Source organism: Astatotilapia calliptera, chromosome 7 (genome assembly GCF_900246225.1).
Source record: "Astatotilapia calliptera chromosome 7, fAstCal1.2, whole genome shotgun sequence".
NCBI lineage: Eukaryota > Metazoa > Chordata > Actinopteri > Cichliformes > Cichlidae > Astatotilapia > Astatotilapia calliptera.
Genome location: NC_039308.1, coordinates 44,692,795 through 44,709,367, shown reverse-complemented (window position 1 = coordinate 44,709,367; position 16,573 = coordinate 44,692,795). Strand labels below are relative to the sequence as shown.

Here is a 16,573-nt window from a genome sequence, read left to right as displayed (position 1 = left end):
GTTTTTTTTTCTACTTGTTATTGGTACTGGTACTGACTCTTTGCAGGACTCAGTGTTTTTTGTTCCTTTAGTGAGGTTCGAGGAGAGGAGACTACTTAGTGACAACATCATCTCTCCTTCATCTCTGCTTTGCTGCAGGCCAAAACCTGAATGCTACTCCTCCTCCCCGGCGCTCTGATATTGACGAGATCCCCTAATGTGGTTAAAAGCCCCCCTTAACAGGCATGACTTTTACAGGCCCCCCTCATGATGTCCTGGAGGAGTACTCAAGGGGGATTGAGGAGGTTGAAGGAGGTCAGGAGGAAGCTCTCGTAGGGGGTTCTGAGGGGGAAATGGAGAGAAGAAATCTCTCCATGCTGCTCAAGTACATCAAACTAAATGATTTTTTTTCGTGGTTCTTATCTTGCATCAGTGTGTACAGATTTCTGTGCATGTGTTTACCTACCCTTTGTAATCACTGTATTTACTCTACGCGAGCAGGCTGGTGTTTGAAAACTGATATCTGGACTTCTCATGCACCATCTCTCCCTCTTTCTCTCTCAACTTCGGGAAGTGCAAGTAGCCATATCCTGCCCTTTGCTGCCCCAGGGGAGGCATCTATCACTTGACGTTTTTAGTGTGGCTTCTCAATTAACCCATGAAAACTGTAAAGCTCTTTTCTTCTTTTTACAGCTCAGCAAAAGCAAGTGAATGGCTTAAATAAATGCGTCATTAGTTCCAGCACTGGCCTGTCAAAATAAATTATCAGTTTACACCCATCTAAGGCAGCATTACTGTCAGTACAACCTAAATGTTTATTTTGAATTACGACCTTATTATGGGATTTCAGCATAACCCGTAAATCACCGGCCTCTTGGATTTTTCACTTTCACAAACTTTTGAAACATTGCTTGGATTCAATTTTACAAAAAAAAAAACAAGTCACTGCCATTGTTGGAACAAAATGAGGCCTTTCCTGTTGCAACTTTCAGCAGTGCTACATGAATTATTACACCACCTTCTGCCCTAACATGACTTTGACCACTAATCTGTCCCGTTGAGGGAAAGCTGGCACGCTGTAATGGCAGTAAAACATGTCAAACTTTGCCACAGAACAGGCCCTGCAGTTGTTTATTTGTTCAGCTTGAACATTTGTAAGCATCTGTTAACACAAGCCTTGTCCTTTCATTTAGACTCATGCTATCTTCTCCACAGCACACGGTGATGAGGCAGTTATTTCTTTATTGCCACTGTTGTCAAAAATGTTACCTAACCAACAAACTGAAAAAAGAACAGCCTGTGACCCTTTATTTCATTTCTTCTGTTGAGTGCAGCTGGTGGGGCTAAGACGGGCCATCAGCAGGCAGAGAGGACAGAGCAAGTTAAACAAGATCAAACTCAGCAGTGGCTCCATACCCAGGCCACTCATGGGCATTCAGACAGGTGAGCTATTTAATGTAGATCATAAGGTGATGAAGGTGGTGTTTATGCATCTATCTGTATCGATTCACCTTAAGACCTGCGCTGTATCATTCTAAAATAAAATATTCCAGTGCACTGACAATGACATATTAACTTAATTGATTAACTTATTAAATAATTTCCCCCAGGGATCAATAAAGTATTCTGATTCTGCTGAATCAGGGAGATGACAGAAATAAGTCAGTGTGTAGGCCTGTGCTATCCCTGCCCTATTTAAAAAAAACAGACATAATCCATATAATTTGTTTCTTTTTTTAAAATTTAATATGAGTTTTTTGCTTGGAAATGGAGCCTGCAATAGAGAGTTAATCACTGAATTGGTGTGAAGCATGCAGAACACTAATCATCTAAGCATTTTGTGTTTTGTCCTCAGTGATCATTTCTTACCGGACATAAACTCATCCATTCTGAACGGAGGCAGAGTGCAGCTCGTAGTGAGTATCGGTCCCCCCAGCCATGCTGTTTCCCCCCCTTGATTTGAATCTTTTTTGTGGCGCAGTTGCATGCATGTAAAGCTATGTAGTATTTACATTTACCAGTCAGAGTCACATCCCACACCATAGGTCCTCTTCCTTGGAGTCTGTCTCATCAACTTTGATTTAAAGGAGGAAGGGGCGGGGGGAGTCTGAGGTTTAGCTCTGTAGTGACACTTTCAATTGGATCAAGTGGGCGCGATTTCTTAATTTCACTTGTTGAAATCCCAGTGTCACATTGGAGCAGTTTGTTTAGACCTGAGAACGATGCTGATGGTTGTGAAGTCTTTGAAGTCACAAACCACAGGTCTCCTCGTGCCATTATGGAGCAGTGTGACTTATGTTTACTGGCAAGAGGGGCCGCCCCTTTCCTCCAGTTTCTTAGATATATCCTCTGACTGCAGAGCTGCTGGGTTGTTGATTTTCAGAATGTTCGACTACTTGCGTGAGATGTTAAATTTTGGGCCTCACTTGTGTGTGTGTGTGTGTGTGTGTGTGTGTGTGTGTGTGTGTGTCTGTTTCTGTGTGTGGTGCATGCAGGCTAACCCAGCATATGCAGATTGTCTAAATCACACCAGTGGACTGTGGACGAACAGCAATTTGGTTGGCCAGGGTTGCAAAGTGAACAGTTATACCCGTAGAACCTCCTCCAGTCATGCAAGTGAGTCTTGTAAACTTGTAAACTGCTTTTCTCCACAACATCACAGTGATACTGGGAATAATGAACTGGTCTTTCAGCAGAGTGTAAAAAATATCTGTATGTATGTGAAGTAAAAAACCCAACTCTCCTTACAGAAGTGTTTCCCTTAGTTTTTTTTTTTTTAACACATATAATTTTTAACACATATAATTTATAGCAAATTTAGAGATGTATATATATTTAAAACTCATTATGTATGCAAAATGTATTTTTATGCAAATGTATTAATTATTACAATTCTAGAAAGTTGCCCTTAACTTGAAACCAAGTTCTGACTTAAAAATAACAATTAAGAAAAGGACCAATAAACATATGAGCTCACTGTCACATATATCTCTATATTCTCCTGTTAGCAGTCACAGAGAGAAAAGCACAGGCTCAAATTCAAACTCTTCAAAATCTTTTGGCAGGGGTGCACATAACTGTGTGTTTATTACATGTGATCTCTTTAGGTTTGCATAGTTGCACCTATGACTACTGGGCCACACAGATCTGAGTGCGCAGAGCCAGGGATAAAGACCGCTGCTTATTCAGCCTAGACCGAGTCCGCTGGTCGTCTGCTGCGGGAGGGGAGGGGAGCCACAAGGTCGGGCTGGGGACAGAGTGTCGTGAAATTTTCCTCTGACAGGAAACAGGCAGCGAGGGAGAGAAAAAAATCAGTCCTTTCAGTGAAGAATGACTGGCCCTTCTGTCAGGAGTAGTGGGGCTCAGGAGTTTGAGTGACAAAGATGCTACTGACAGGCTGACAAGCAGATGACCACATTAAACAAGCCCAGGAATCTGAGTGAAGGAGAGCCCTGTCCATGTTAACGAAGCCAAATTGGATTCCGATGATGATTTCAAAATGATATCCACGAGGTGCAGCAGCAGGAACGAGCATTTCCCTGTTAGGCAGGCAGACTCTACGGGGAGTGTGGCCGGGAGAAAGAAAGCCTCTTTGTCCGCACTGATCAAAACATCCATTATCAAAATTGTGAAGGACAAATTGAAATATGGATGTATGTGTAAGGAAAGAATATTTCTTGAAAAGCCAATTAGATATTTTATAAACTTGGAAAGGGTATCTAATGGTCCCAGTGGTCATCAAAAAGTCATGGCTTGGAAATTCCTTAGGGAGTAAAATCAGGGAACGCAGCTTCTTTGATGTAAATCTTCATACTGAGCCTACGTGATCCTGCAAAAAAGTGTGACTAACAATCGCCTTCGCCTGTAAAGGGGCATACATCATCAAGGTGGGGGTTTAAAGTTAGAGGGTTCACTTAGTTTGGTATAGCAGTAAAGACTACATAAATAGTCTATAACCTGTTGCAATGCGATACTCACCTCTTGCCGGGACAGTACCATAAAATGCATTTCTCGGCTCACACAATATTTTCATTACGTGTGCAGAGGAAACTACTTAAGTTAAGCTCCTCTTGCAACCCTAATAGGAGTAAGATGACTGAAAACAATTTGTTTGGTCACAGTGGTTTGTTAAAATGAGCAGTTTAAACAAAAATAAAACTCTGTACTGTTAATAACAGAATGCACAACTAGCAGTGCTATTAGGAAAACATGCAGCAAAAGTTCAGTGTTTATTACACTGAACTTTTAGTGCAGTAATGCTTCTGATTTCAAACGCATTACTGCACAAAGTTCCTTAATATACTGAGCCACCAAAGCTGACCTGGAAATAAACACCAAAACACTGTGTATTAAGAGAGACCACGAGGAAAGGAAAATCGCAGTGTTAGCCCAACAGACTTGAACAAAATCAAAACTTAGAGATGTGTGATTATGTGTGACTTGTGAGCGGATGGTTATTCTATACAGTTTGCCAGCTGTGCGGATATTTGGGGCTAGCATAGAACGTGCGATGCATCCCAGCCCTCCCACCTAAAGAGCGCTTCATGCTGTTGGACTCCCTGTGTGAGGCAGCCGTGCTGACTGTGGGTTTGCGCTCTACACGTGGAATGCATCATACCCTGTAGAAGCGCTGCCTTTGTTCTGTATGTTTGAAAAGCTTTGTACTGATCCCCAGGTGAAAGTGGAACGGCCTGTGATACAGCACACACACTGCTCCCGAGAGGCACCGAACAACCCGCCTGCTCACACTTAAGTCTTTAGTGTGAGATTTAATGCAGCACCATCTCGAGTATTTTGAGTCACACAAAATTGACGCTCAATTTTCAAAACATGTATATTAAGTACATATTACAAATCCTCATATTTTAACCTACTTAACACTGCATCATTAGTTAAAGCTTTTATATTTACTTTTATGCCATGCATTTTTAAGTACTTAACAATTTCTATAATGTGACCCTGGCAAACTAACATGACGTTGTGTGTTGCAAAGATAGCCTTCCCTCTAGAAAACTATGTTATGAAATTAATAATAACCCATGTTAATAAATTCTATAAAATATGTGAGCAGACACAGAAGTACAAAATGAGTTCTCGGTGTCAACTGTTGTTTAAAAACACATATAGTATGAGTCAGCAAAGTAAATTCACTCTGCTTGTTTTGAATGTTAAATACTGATGCCGTCTTCTTCCATTTTGTCTCCAGGAAAAGAAGTCCCATCTCCCGCGCGAGTCACGTCTGCCCCGTCAAAAAAGGAGCGTATCTCCTTCCGTGACAACCCGGTTCAGCTGAGCGGTGGCTGGGGAGGAGGCAAGAAAAGGGACAGAGTGCGCAAGTAAAAACACAAAGCCTCCTTCCAGAGGTCACCACTTTTCCTGCCCTTGCTCTGCAGCCTCTAATAGATGCAGTTGCAGCTTTCTTATATGTACTTCGATGCATTTCGCGTCAAAAGATTATTAAAATATGCGTTGGAAGAGCTCACGTGGATACTTTAGAAAATTTTTAGCTATTAAAATTCGATGTGATTTTCCTTTGCCGGTCAGCTTGATTTTTAATGCTGTTTTATTGCCTGCACTAAGATGGAAAAGCAGATGAAAACTCAAGACTCCCTTTTCTGTAAATTAATTAAGGCCAACAGGACTCAGACCAGCCCAAATATCTGCAGGCGGTTCTATTATGTTCATTCAAGTATCAAATGCTGTGTTCTCAAGTATCATTGCCCAAACCTCACTGCATCCAACTAGCACCAAAACACATGGAACAAAGTCACAAATGTTGAGTGGATGACATGCTTCATATGCAAATGATGGCAGGAAATAAGAACCAGGACTTTTAATGCCTGTTTCTTAGGATGCTGTCATTTTGCCTCCATGCAGATTTTAAATACAGATTGTAGCTATGAGATCAGTCTTACCCTTTTCCAATTTTCTGTTGCTTTCTCAGAGCAGACTTTATGAAAGTGCAGAATTTTAGTTTGACTGCCCTGTATTTGCGTTTAACACTTGCTAACCAAAAGTGCACGTGAAATGACTGCATTTATGTTCTCAGCATAAACGTTGGTGTTAGATTTGCAACACTGTTTTCTTTATCTTCTGCTGTGGATCGTAATGGCCTTTTCTGTGTATTTGAATTTGGAGAGCCAAGGCGTCCGTCCACAAACACAAGCCCTACTGAAGGCAGTGAACATCAGGCTTGAAGGTTCCTTGCTGAAAATGATAAGTTAATGAATGTCAAAACAAATAGTCAGAGTTGCAGAGTGGCTCCCTGGAAGGAAATGCATGTCGGCCTGTTTATTTTCCTTCTGTCTTTCACTTAAGCATGGCTTGAGGCTGTGTTTTGACTGTACACGATCTGATGGGGATTTTTGTCTTGGAGAGTGGCGCATGCCAGAGATGTGGTGGTCCTGCCCACTTGGGGGCTGTTGTGAAACTGGAGAGCACTGTTCTCCTGCAGCGGGGAGACTGATTCTTCTAGTTGCTTTTTTGTAGACTGTGATCATACCAGTACTGCATAAGTCAAATCTGATGCTTTGCTTTACAGACAGGTGTAATGGCCTATCTGTGCCTATGTCTTGTCACTAGTATTACTTGACACAAGTTCAGATTTGCCATTAGAGCTGTTTTCTGCAGCTTCCTATTCTGAAGGGATGTTGTTAAGCTGTAATCTACCACTTTTCATTTCATTTGTTTACGTTTGGATTATGGGTAAATTATATGTAACCTAAGAGATCCAAAACCCATTGCCTTGTAAAATGAGAGCTCCACTGCACATTTAGATAAGACCAAGAATGTCCCTCTCAGCCTCGTCTGCCATGTCAATGGGACTCTGCATCCAGATCTCTCCAAGTGCTCTCTTTAAATGCATTGAAGTCCATAAAACCACATTTCCATGTTTTCACTACAATTTGCAAATTTTGCACATTTTTGCTGAACATTTTTGAAGTACGCTGTGGAGTTATAACCAATTCCTGGCAGCTTTTAGGTTCCTATGCATTTCTGAATATTTGAAAATGAATTAACAGACACGTGAAATGTTAACTTTGGCCAGTGGTTTCAATTTAAAGAAAGCAGTGGCTATCTGGAAAGATTTCTCAAGAACACTGGTGTACTTGCAGAATAATTCACTGTGATGTTAAAATAGTTAAAACATGAGAAACACACAGGCCTTTAAATGTGTAGGAGGTTTTTGGTGGTCCAACTAATGCAAATAAAGAAAGCTGTGGTGAGGTAATGCAGGATAAGGGTGTGGCGTGACCTTGACATCAAATTTGTGTGTTGCAAGAAAATAATATATATTCTGAAGTGATTACATTTTTTTTAGTCAATATTAAATCTTAAAGAGTTTGAATTGTATGTACATTCTTTAAAAGGGACCTTAATTTTGCAGAGATGTATTGCGCTACTTAAAAATGCTTTAGAATGTAAAACCCTTATTGATAAAAATGACAGAGGAGTTGGATTCTATTTATTTCTACTTTATTAGTAACTCTGTCAGAGTAAGAACATATTGTGCAAGCTGCCCTCTAAAAAAGAAAATGGAAATGTTTTCATTATCAAATGTATCATTAAATGAACGTTTAGACACACTTTTTATGTCTGTTTTTTTATGATGACTCGAAATATAAGATGTGTTTTATGAAGAAGTAAATAAGAAACACAATTTTTGTATTGTAATAATAATTGATGTGATATGATTTTGTTTGTTAAATTTGGTTTGATAATGCCTAAACTGCCTTTTCCTTTGCTGCTGGTTTCAGCAGTTTACTACAATAATAATGGTTTATGTGGTGTTTTGTGCTTTTATAAGTACTTGATGTCTTTTAGCATCTCCCATGACACAGAGGTCATAGAGACTGTTTTGCTGTTCACTGATTATTTTTTTTGTTAAGCCTAAACCTTTTAGATATGTTTCAAGTATTAGGAAAAATATATTAATTTATTAATGTATTAATTGATTAATAATATGCGAAATTTATAGTCTACAAAAAAAAACCTTCACAATGACAAGACGAAGAAGAACGAATTTCCCATTTATAATTTCCCTGATATATAAAAAAGCATACACTATTATAAACAATGTATTTAACATTTCCTTTACCCTTGTACTGTACCATAGCATTCGATTACTTAACTGGACGGTTTGCAGTGGTTTCAGTCGTATAGGGGGCCTGTGCAACATGTTAACATGAACTCAGAAGACTTAGTGAAATCACTGAGACTTGAAGCTTGTTAGTGCTCAGGAATGCCTGACTATGGAAAAGCAAATGGCAAACAAAATGAAAACAAACTTTCGTGACGCTGATGCACTGCTTTCACTTTCTGAAATTCAGCCAAATGTTCTGCAGACTCGAGTGGCATCAATAAGCTCACAGTTTGTGCTTTTGGGGAAAATAAACTTTGGTCTTTTTCTGTGTGTGTTTCATGCAGCCAAAGTTTGAAGACATTTCGTTAAATTGAATTATACCCAAGGGTAGCTTTGGGCATCATGATGTCATGTTTATGCCTTCTGAAGTGGCAGATTTTGGCCTGTTCAGTTTCAGCTTTTTTGTGTGTTTGATCATGTTCAGTCACATTAAGGCTCAAAAGGTTGAGAATTAGTTCAATTCAATCATATATTTTAGAATTGTCTTTTTTTAAAGTCAAGTTGTAGGTCTTTCAAGGTTGCTCACATGACATTGGCAGCAGTACTTATAGAATTAGCCTGACTGATCAACTCATGACCAGCTTCTCCACTTTTGCAGAACCATGCAGGAGCTATTGTGGCTGGAATTTCCAGCAGAAAGCCCACCAAACCACAGTGAACTTTTAACATTTTCTCCACAGCATGAGCCAGTGTGCAAGGTCATCGTAGGAAGGCTAAGACACCCCCTGCTACTTAGGAGCACACCTATTTATTTTTATTTTTTCTCCTGTGGCACCATGCAGCCCCAGGTAACTGCCACTGACCCTCGAGCGAACCAAAGCTATGCATGGTGTGCATCGCAGGTGGTGTAGCTCAGGGTGGAGATGTGGAGGTGGAAGATGGGCTTTGGTTAGCGGTAATATAATTCTTACAATAAGAAAATACAGAAGAACAACTCTTCCTGTTCTTTTTTTTTTTGGTGAAAAACTCGCAGCTGGGTCCTGTGTGTGTGTGTGTGTGTGTGTGTGTGTGTGTGTGTGAGGGCTTAATGAAACTAAACTTTCCCGGATGTTTCAATTAAGAAAAACAGGAATGATCAATATTCCAGTAATGGAACTTTTTAAGTTTATTGCTAAAGTTCATAAAATCCTCTTTTCACCCAGCAGACAACAGTGGCATCCTACTCTAATTAGAGAGCATAGTTTTAGGCTTTTAGTCCAACTGAAAAGAATTTCTCGTCTTATGCTTTTAAAAAGTTTTCAGTTAGTTTTGCAAGCATCAAGCAGCAGCTTCATGCAGGTTTGCAGCCGTAATATTAGATTCTTATTACAAAGCAATGAAGTGCACAAGATCCTCCGCGCAGCTCGAAATGTAATTTAAAGTTTAGCTAAAAATAAAACTTACTCTAAAGCCACCAGATATGACATTTACATTATTATCGTGTTAGAATAATAATAATAATAAAACCACTTCTTAAAATCCATATTTTGATCACGTAAAAGAGAAAGTCTGGAATGTGCCACGGTGTTAATAAAGATCTGTTTTTGGGTGCAAATAAATGAAAAAAAGAAGAGAAATCTTGCATTGGGTTTTCAGAAGGATTTGAAATAAGCAGATTAAAAAATAATAATAATAATAATAATAACAATTTACCCGACAAGGACGAACGCATTTTCCACCTTCCTGTTTTAATAATTAAATATGATTGATTATTTTACTTCGTCACATGACAGATTCGCAAATGTCAAATCTGCTTTATATCGTTTTTACTAGTTTGAAGTTTCAGAAATGATCTTTTCTTTAAAATGGTAATAAATCAATCCTCCGAACTTAAATGACTTACTGCAAAATATAACAAACTTATTTATATGTTCACGCCAATGAAATCTCCTCATTTTGAGAACATCTGACTGTTGACTTCCTTCTGCTGCCTACAGGTTAAAATATCCCTCCAAATAAATAAATCACGAGCAGAGTTCTTACAACATTTCCAAAGACACGAATTAAATCCCATTTTCAGCTGAAAGGTTTAGCTGTAGAAAAATTATTGCCTCATTTTGGACGTCTAAACATGCTGTAAATTAAAGTCACTTTTGATTGTTTCCTCGAATTCGTTGTGGGTCTCCAATCACTTTAAACTGCTGTTTGGTTTGGATTCAGGGCGTAGGAGGAGTGGGAGGAGGGCGCTTTTTCATATTCAGAGAGGGGGTGCTCTTTAAGGATCTCGTTCTCTTTGGGGCTATAAAGACGTTGTGCCTTCAAGACAGAGCAAATTATCTTCATCGGCGAATTATTGCTTTACAAGTCGTCTCTACTCGTCGGTGCGCGAAGCGATTAGTTTCTCTTTTTTCTTTTTTTTTTTAGTGACATTTGATTAGAGCGAGCGGTTTTCGGTGAAGATGATGGAATACATGGAGGATAAGTTTGCCTTGAAAAGCCAAGCGATGAAGGCCAGCGATTACTACATGGATCAAGTCATGGAGAGCCTGGACAGCGCGCAGTACTTCACCAAGTCTCCCCCAAAATGTGTGCAGGCCTTCGGGCTGCAGAGCGGCGAGCACCGCTCCTCTCCCTGCGGGGATCAAACCCGTGAGTACGCTCATTTTTGCAAAGTCAAAGTTATCCCGCAAATGTGTGCGCGAGTTAAACGAGTTAAGCGAGAGAGAGAGAGAGAGAGAGAGAGGGGGGGGGGGGGGGGAAGCTTACATTCCCCGAAGTCGATCTTTTCAATGACGTTTAGTTTTATTCTCCTACTTATTAATTACAATTTCTTTTGGATTTTTATTTTAATTTTTTTAAATCGAATCTATTTTTTTTTAACATTATCTGATATGTAAAATAATTTAATTTAATCTCCAATACAGGCTAGTAGGTTACATATTTTGGTGCAGTGACTAGCAAATTGAGACTGTTGTTGTTAACTTATCACTTATTTGTATTGTAGCCAGTTACAGTGTGCCAAAAACAGATGAAGACACCTTGCACTCTGACCTCGGGAGGCCCATGGACGGTTGTTGCACTCTGCGGGCGTCTCCGGTGACCACCGGCTCGGAGAAAACCGATTTGGATGACATGGGAGACAAGTGCGACAGTAACGTGTCCAGCAGCAAGAAGAGGAGACACCGGACGACCTTCACCAGCGCGCAGCTCGAGGAGTTGGAGAAAGTGTTTCAGAAGACACACTATCCAGATGTTTATGTGAGGGAACAGCTGGCAATGAGGACAGAATTAACAGAGGCTAGAGTGCAGGTAGAGTTTACGGACCGACTCGTTTTTGCTTAAACATAATGAGAACAGGAGCCTTTAAGCGCTGAAAGGCGTAGCCTAGTACGGCAGCGGGCGTTAATATCCAAACCCATACAGCCTATGTATACGTGAATATATAAGCATAAAGGTTTTGATAGTTGAAATACATTTTCATGTTTCTTTTAATTTTTTGTTTGAATGTTGCAACTTTGTTATTTTCTGTTGTCCCGTTTTTTGTTTTTTTTTTTTGTTTTTTTTTTAATAGATTGGCTACTTTTCTGTCTTTCTGAGCCTTTGGGAAAAATAATATTAATAAATGTAAACATATTTTATATTTCTGTCTTTTTTCTTTTACTTAAAAGGTGTGGTTTCAAAACAGAAGGGCAAAGTGGAGGAAAAGAGAGCGCTACGGGCAAATCCAGCAAGCCAAAAGTCACTTTGCAGCCGCCTACGATTTATCCGTGCTACCGAGGACAGACAGCTACACACAGGCAAGTATTGAGAATTTTATTTTATTTTATTCATTTTAAGCATTCATGGACTTTATTCTCAGCGTCAAAAGAAAATGAGTTTCTTTGTCAGCTGCATGGGCTGGAGGCAGTACTGTGCTTTATAAAGAATATGAACTCTTTACTCTCACTCCTTTCTAAGCATCTCAGTTATGCAGGTCACTTCAAACTTAAATTAGTGCTTCGGCCACGATTGCTCGATAAATCACTAATTATGAAACCCATCTTCAGATAGGAGCCTGAACACTGATTAGAGTCGCTGTGAGGCGTCATGTCTGAATGAATGAGCTTATATCAGATTGCATGTTGGCTGAGCATTTGTCTTGCTGTTTGGACAAAGGTCAGTTACAAGATGAGAGGAGGTGAGAAGAGAAGAGATGCAGAATGTCAGTGTTTTTTGTGTCTTTTTCTCCTTTTGTTAGGTGTTACATTAAAAACGGACATCTGGCCTTCAAGTGTTGTGGAGACTTTTAGGTTTTCAGAGATGTAAATATGCACACAGCAGCTCTGTAGAGAGATTCGCATTTACACTCTGAGTTTGAGAAAAACAAAAACAAAACAGCTGACGTGTTTGATTCCAAGAGGCAAAAATAATAAAATGTAGTAAAAGGCAGAGTCACAGCTCTGCTATACCCTGGCTGAACACCAGGTTAGAATTCTGTTGGACTGTCTCACATTTTTTCCTCACATATGTTTCTGATAGATTCTCCTGGATATGAGCCATGCCTGTTCATACAGCTGATCCCCATTACTATCAATAAACGGACAAACCTACTTGTAACCCTGTTGGCACTGGCTGTTTCGGTCTGCTGAAACACACTGGACATGAGTTGCATTGCTGTGGCTTTTAGAGAACTTTCTTTTTTTTTTTTTTTTCTGTCAGCGAGGTTTTCGGTTGTCGTTGATTTCTGTGCAAAAGTTGAAGTCATGCTTAACAATGATGCATGTGGTCAAAAGGGCACCAGTCGATTCTTATGCTAGTTTAACTTAAGGATGTTCATCTGACTCCCAAAACAACCTTAGTCAGTCAAAACGTATTTGTCATTTTGTCATTTGATTTTCAGAAAGCCATGCTTCAGCAAAATGAGCTCTACCAGTTTGGTTACTGTTGATGTGCAATTTGCAGAGTCTTTTGAAGAGGCAGACATATTTCAGTCACTGTTTTTTGACCGAGGAAATTTGCATGCTCCTTAGTTACATTGGCCTGTCCTCTCAGTTTATTGGAAATTTCGCACTGTGTCAGGATCAAATTGTTTGGATGTGATCAAGCAGTCAGTAGACTCTGAGCTTATAAGTTAGACAGTCATCCTTCTGTAAGGTGAAGTTTATTAAAAATCGGTCATGTAGTGTTTGCTGTAGCTTATCACATGAGTGTATCTCTTGTGTTATCCTACTACTCCCTGACTAAATTTTGGCCACATGACCTTTTAGAGTGAATTTAGGACATTTTAAACTACTCCGGAGTCACTACGACTGATAATCATACACATCACCATCAAACGTAATCATATCAGCAGTTCACTGAAAAATGTTCACTTAAAATTTCATGGAAAGATGCATTACAAACACAACCCTTTAAACAATAATTTTAAGTTTTCACGCTTTGTATAAAAATATTTTTGTCCACATTTACATTTATTGTATTATTAATATGCAACCATTTAAGATTCCTGTAAGTAGTTTTTACACGCTTTGGATAATCAGGTCCGGATATTTTCTGAAGTTGACCTTTCAAGCATACAACATGTGGGATGCCCAAGCACTCACTGTGAATTTTTATTCTTACCTGGGCTCAGTTGGGCATCACTCAAACTTTGTATTATAGCGCTGTCAGTGTCAAAACTATGTAATATTCATTGCTATTCTCCTCTCTTTTTTTAGGTAATTGTTTGAAAACTTTAGTGCTACAGTAAAAGTTTAAAATCACTTGCAACTTTCCAGTTGCATGAGATAACATATATATAAATAACAGAGGACATTTTAAAAACAACAACAACAACAACAACATTTTTTAGTGAAAAATACTTCTGTAAACTAGATGCTTGTTAACTACATACACTGTATTCTCTGTATTTTATGTTCCATATAGACAGTTCGAAAGGCAATAATTGTACCCAGGATACATCATAGTTTACTTTACAAGATCATGTCTGTAACCCTGTATTTACAATTCTCTTAAATTTTTTCAAATGGTAAGTTACAGATAACAGGTCAGCGTACAGTGTCTTTACAAGCCCAGTTATTAATCCATATAAACTAATTTGTACTGTATGCTGGGATGAATTGAAGCCATTCCCTGTAGTATCTAACAGCCTCTTCACCCAACAGATCACCAACAATCTGTGGCCGAGCCCAGCTCCTGGCAGCTCTGTGGTCTCCTCTTGCATGCTGCCCCGAGGTTCCCCTCCTTGTGTCACTTCTTACTCCCACTCCCCTCGTTCGGCCGCCACTGCTGCTGACCATGGCTACATGGGCTTCCCAAATCAGCAGAACCAATTTGGCCACGTGTCTCTCAATAACTTCTTCAGCGCAGACTCGCTTCTCACGCCGGCAAGTAACCCAGCTTTTGACACCAAACCTGAGTTTGAGAGGCGGTCATCCAGCATCGCCGTGCTGCGCATGAAGGCCAAGGAGCACACAGCCAACATCTCGTGGGCCATGTGATCAGGGTTCCCAGAAAGCCCGGATACTGTGTGGGAATTTATTATCTTTTTCAATTATCACTTTTTACACAAAAAAGTGAACTGTTCTGAAAAAAAAGCTCTATGTCACTCACAGTGAAGCTCTAACAAGCCTTTCTTTGCTCGGTGGACTCGAGTTCACTCTCCTACTACTTATGGTTCTGTGCTTATTCAAAAAATAATACACTCAAGCTCGGACCATAAAATTGAACTAGGAATGAAAGTGTATGACAATCAGCTGTGTTTCTGGCTGAAGCCTGTTTGAACTAATTGAAAGTTGTCATCAAACGGAACCAATACATTCATATCAAGGTAATGGTCCCAGCAAATATTGTCACTCTGGTGAGAAGAGACATTTAATGAACCTTTGTGATCGGTGGAGATGAAAGCTGTGATGTGTATAAGCTTTGTCGTTGTTGTTTTTCTTTTCCTATCACCATTTCCTCTCGACAGAGACAATAACAAAAACCAAAGGCTACCGTGGGATTTAGTACCACTTTGTGCACACTTGGATCCAGAGAGAGGGGTCCAAAACCACTTCAGTATTTCCAAGCACTGTGAATAGCTTTCTTTTACCTTTCATATTTCTCCCTGTCTCAGGACTGAAGATGAGCAGAGCAGAGGAAAAACCTACTTGGCGTATTAACGTGTCTGTGTGCTTTGCAGCAAAGCTGTAATCTCTGTTTTCTGCCTTTGTTCTGTATCAAAAGAGGCAGGTGTTGTTGTTTTTTAATCATGTTTGTGCTATAAATTTATTTGATGGAATCATAATAAATGGATTTTACTTGATTCTGGTATGGCTGCATTTTTAAAAAAAAGATTACACTGAGATGTACGGCAGGTGTCGACAAACCATGGAAGAACCTTTACATCCAAGATCTTTTATTATTTCTTCTTTTGTGCAGCAGAGTTTTAATATAAGTTAAGAAATATTAAAAACATGAGAGTGTCAAACAGTTTTACTGGGTGATGGTTTCCATCATTATTAATATTAGTGCTGCAAATGTTTCTTTAGTCTGTATCTCACAGAACACCCACATCTATATTAATCTGCAGCTGACTATTTCTAGCAAATTCACTCTTTACTCCACTTTGAGAGATTGCTTAAGAAATGATTTAGACATTTTAAATAATTACATTTGAAAATTAAGTTGTTTTTAATTATGCTGTTCCATAGTTGCACAACTGGTTTATTATGGGAAAAATAGATTAGACAATTAAAGTCATGCATACCTCAGTTCATCAAAGTCAAGTATTTGTTTGGAATACATGATTTTTAAAATGATTTGTTTAACTAAATACCTCTATTTGGATAAAAATCAACGTCTTCATTCATTTTTTGGCCGTAGGATATGACTATGTTCTTTTACAAGGAATTTCTTTGTTTCACACGGAATCATGTTTATGCCAAAGAGCTGCAACAAATACCTATTTTCTCCGTTGAATATTTTTTGATGACTTGGTTATTTTGTCTGTGAAATTTTGTGAAATATTGAATTATATTAATAAGTTCAGCATTTCATTTAACAAAGATTTAAAAAAACCTACTGTGGTTGGTAGAAAGTAAAAAAAAAATGCTGGATAAATGGCACAACAAATTGTCAGCATTCTTTCACTTTACAAATTGATTGTAAAGTGAATCATTTTGGCATTAGCCGCTGCAGTTTAAGCAAGTTTTAAATATTATCTGAGAGATATAAAGATAATGAAAAATACCAAACAAGCTGTATGTAACAAACTGTATCCACTGTCTTTGAATACTTTTTATCTTACTTCTCTGGCCTGTTTGTGGCTCAGTTTCTACTGAACATGTAATTTTTAAAAAATGGTCACAAATGTTAGCGATTTGTCAAACAGATGGACACTAGAAAAGTCACTCAAAGAGAAGTTAACAGCGCTTGAGAAGGGACCTATTTTCAGCTGTGGAGTGACACAATGCTTTAGTATTCACGCAGTAGGACAAAGGGATTTGGTTCAAGATAAACTACAGTTTCTATGGTTATAGTAATGGAACAAGATATGAATAAGGGATATAC

General features: G+C 39.0%; 2 protein-coding genes across 2 annotated transcripts in view; both read left to right on the top strand.

Annotated features, from left to right (window-relative positions):
* Positions 1 to 5,461, top strand: part of lrriq1 (leucine-rich repeats and IQ motif containing 1) — a 34,555-nt gene extending 29,094 nt beyond the window's left edge. Inside the window, exons 24-27 of the mRNA XM_026175025.1 lie at positions 1,314 to 1,422; positions 1,835 to 1,895; positions 2,475 to 2,595; positions 5,186 to 5,461. Of these exons, the coding sequence (XP_026030810.1) occupies positions 1,314 to 1,422; positions 1,835 to 1,895; positions 2,475 to 2,595; positions 5,186 to 5,319 (425 nt within the window). The 3' untranslated portion in view covers positions 5,320 to 5,461. The remainder of the gene's footprint in view (positions 1 to 1,313; positions 1,423 to 1,834; positions 1,896 to 2,474; positions 2,596 to 5,185) is intronic.
* Positions 5,462 to 10,317: 4,856 nt separating this feature from the next.
* Positions 10,318 to 15,326, top strand: alx1 (ALX homeobox 1). The gene is made up of 4 exons (XM_026177043.1): positions 10,318 to 10,690; positions 11,046 to 11,350; positions 11,710 to 11,838; positions 14,185 to 15,326. Exons 1-4 carry the CDS (start codon positions 10,501 to 10,503, stop codon positions 14,518 to 14,520), a joined length of 960 nt encoding a protein of 319 aa, XP_026032828.1. The 5' UTR covers positions 10,318 to 10,500; the 3' UTR covers positions 14,521 to 15,326.
* The last annotated feature ends 1,247 nt before the right edge of the window (positions 15,327 to 16,573 follow it).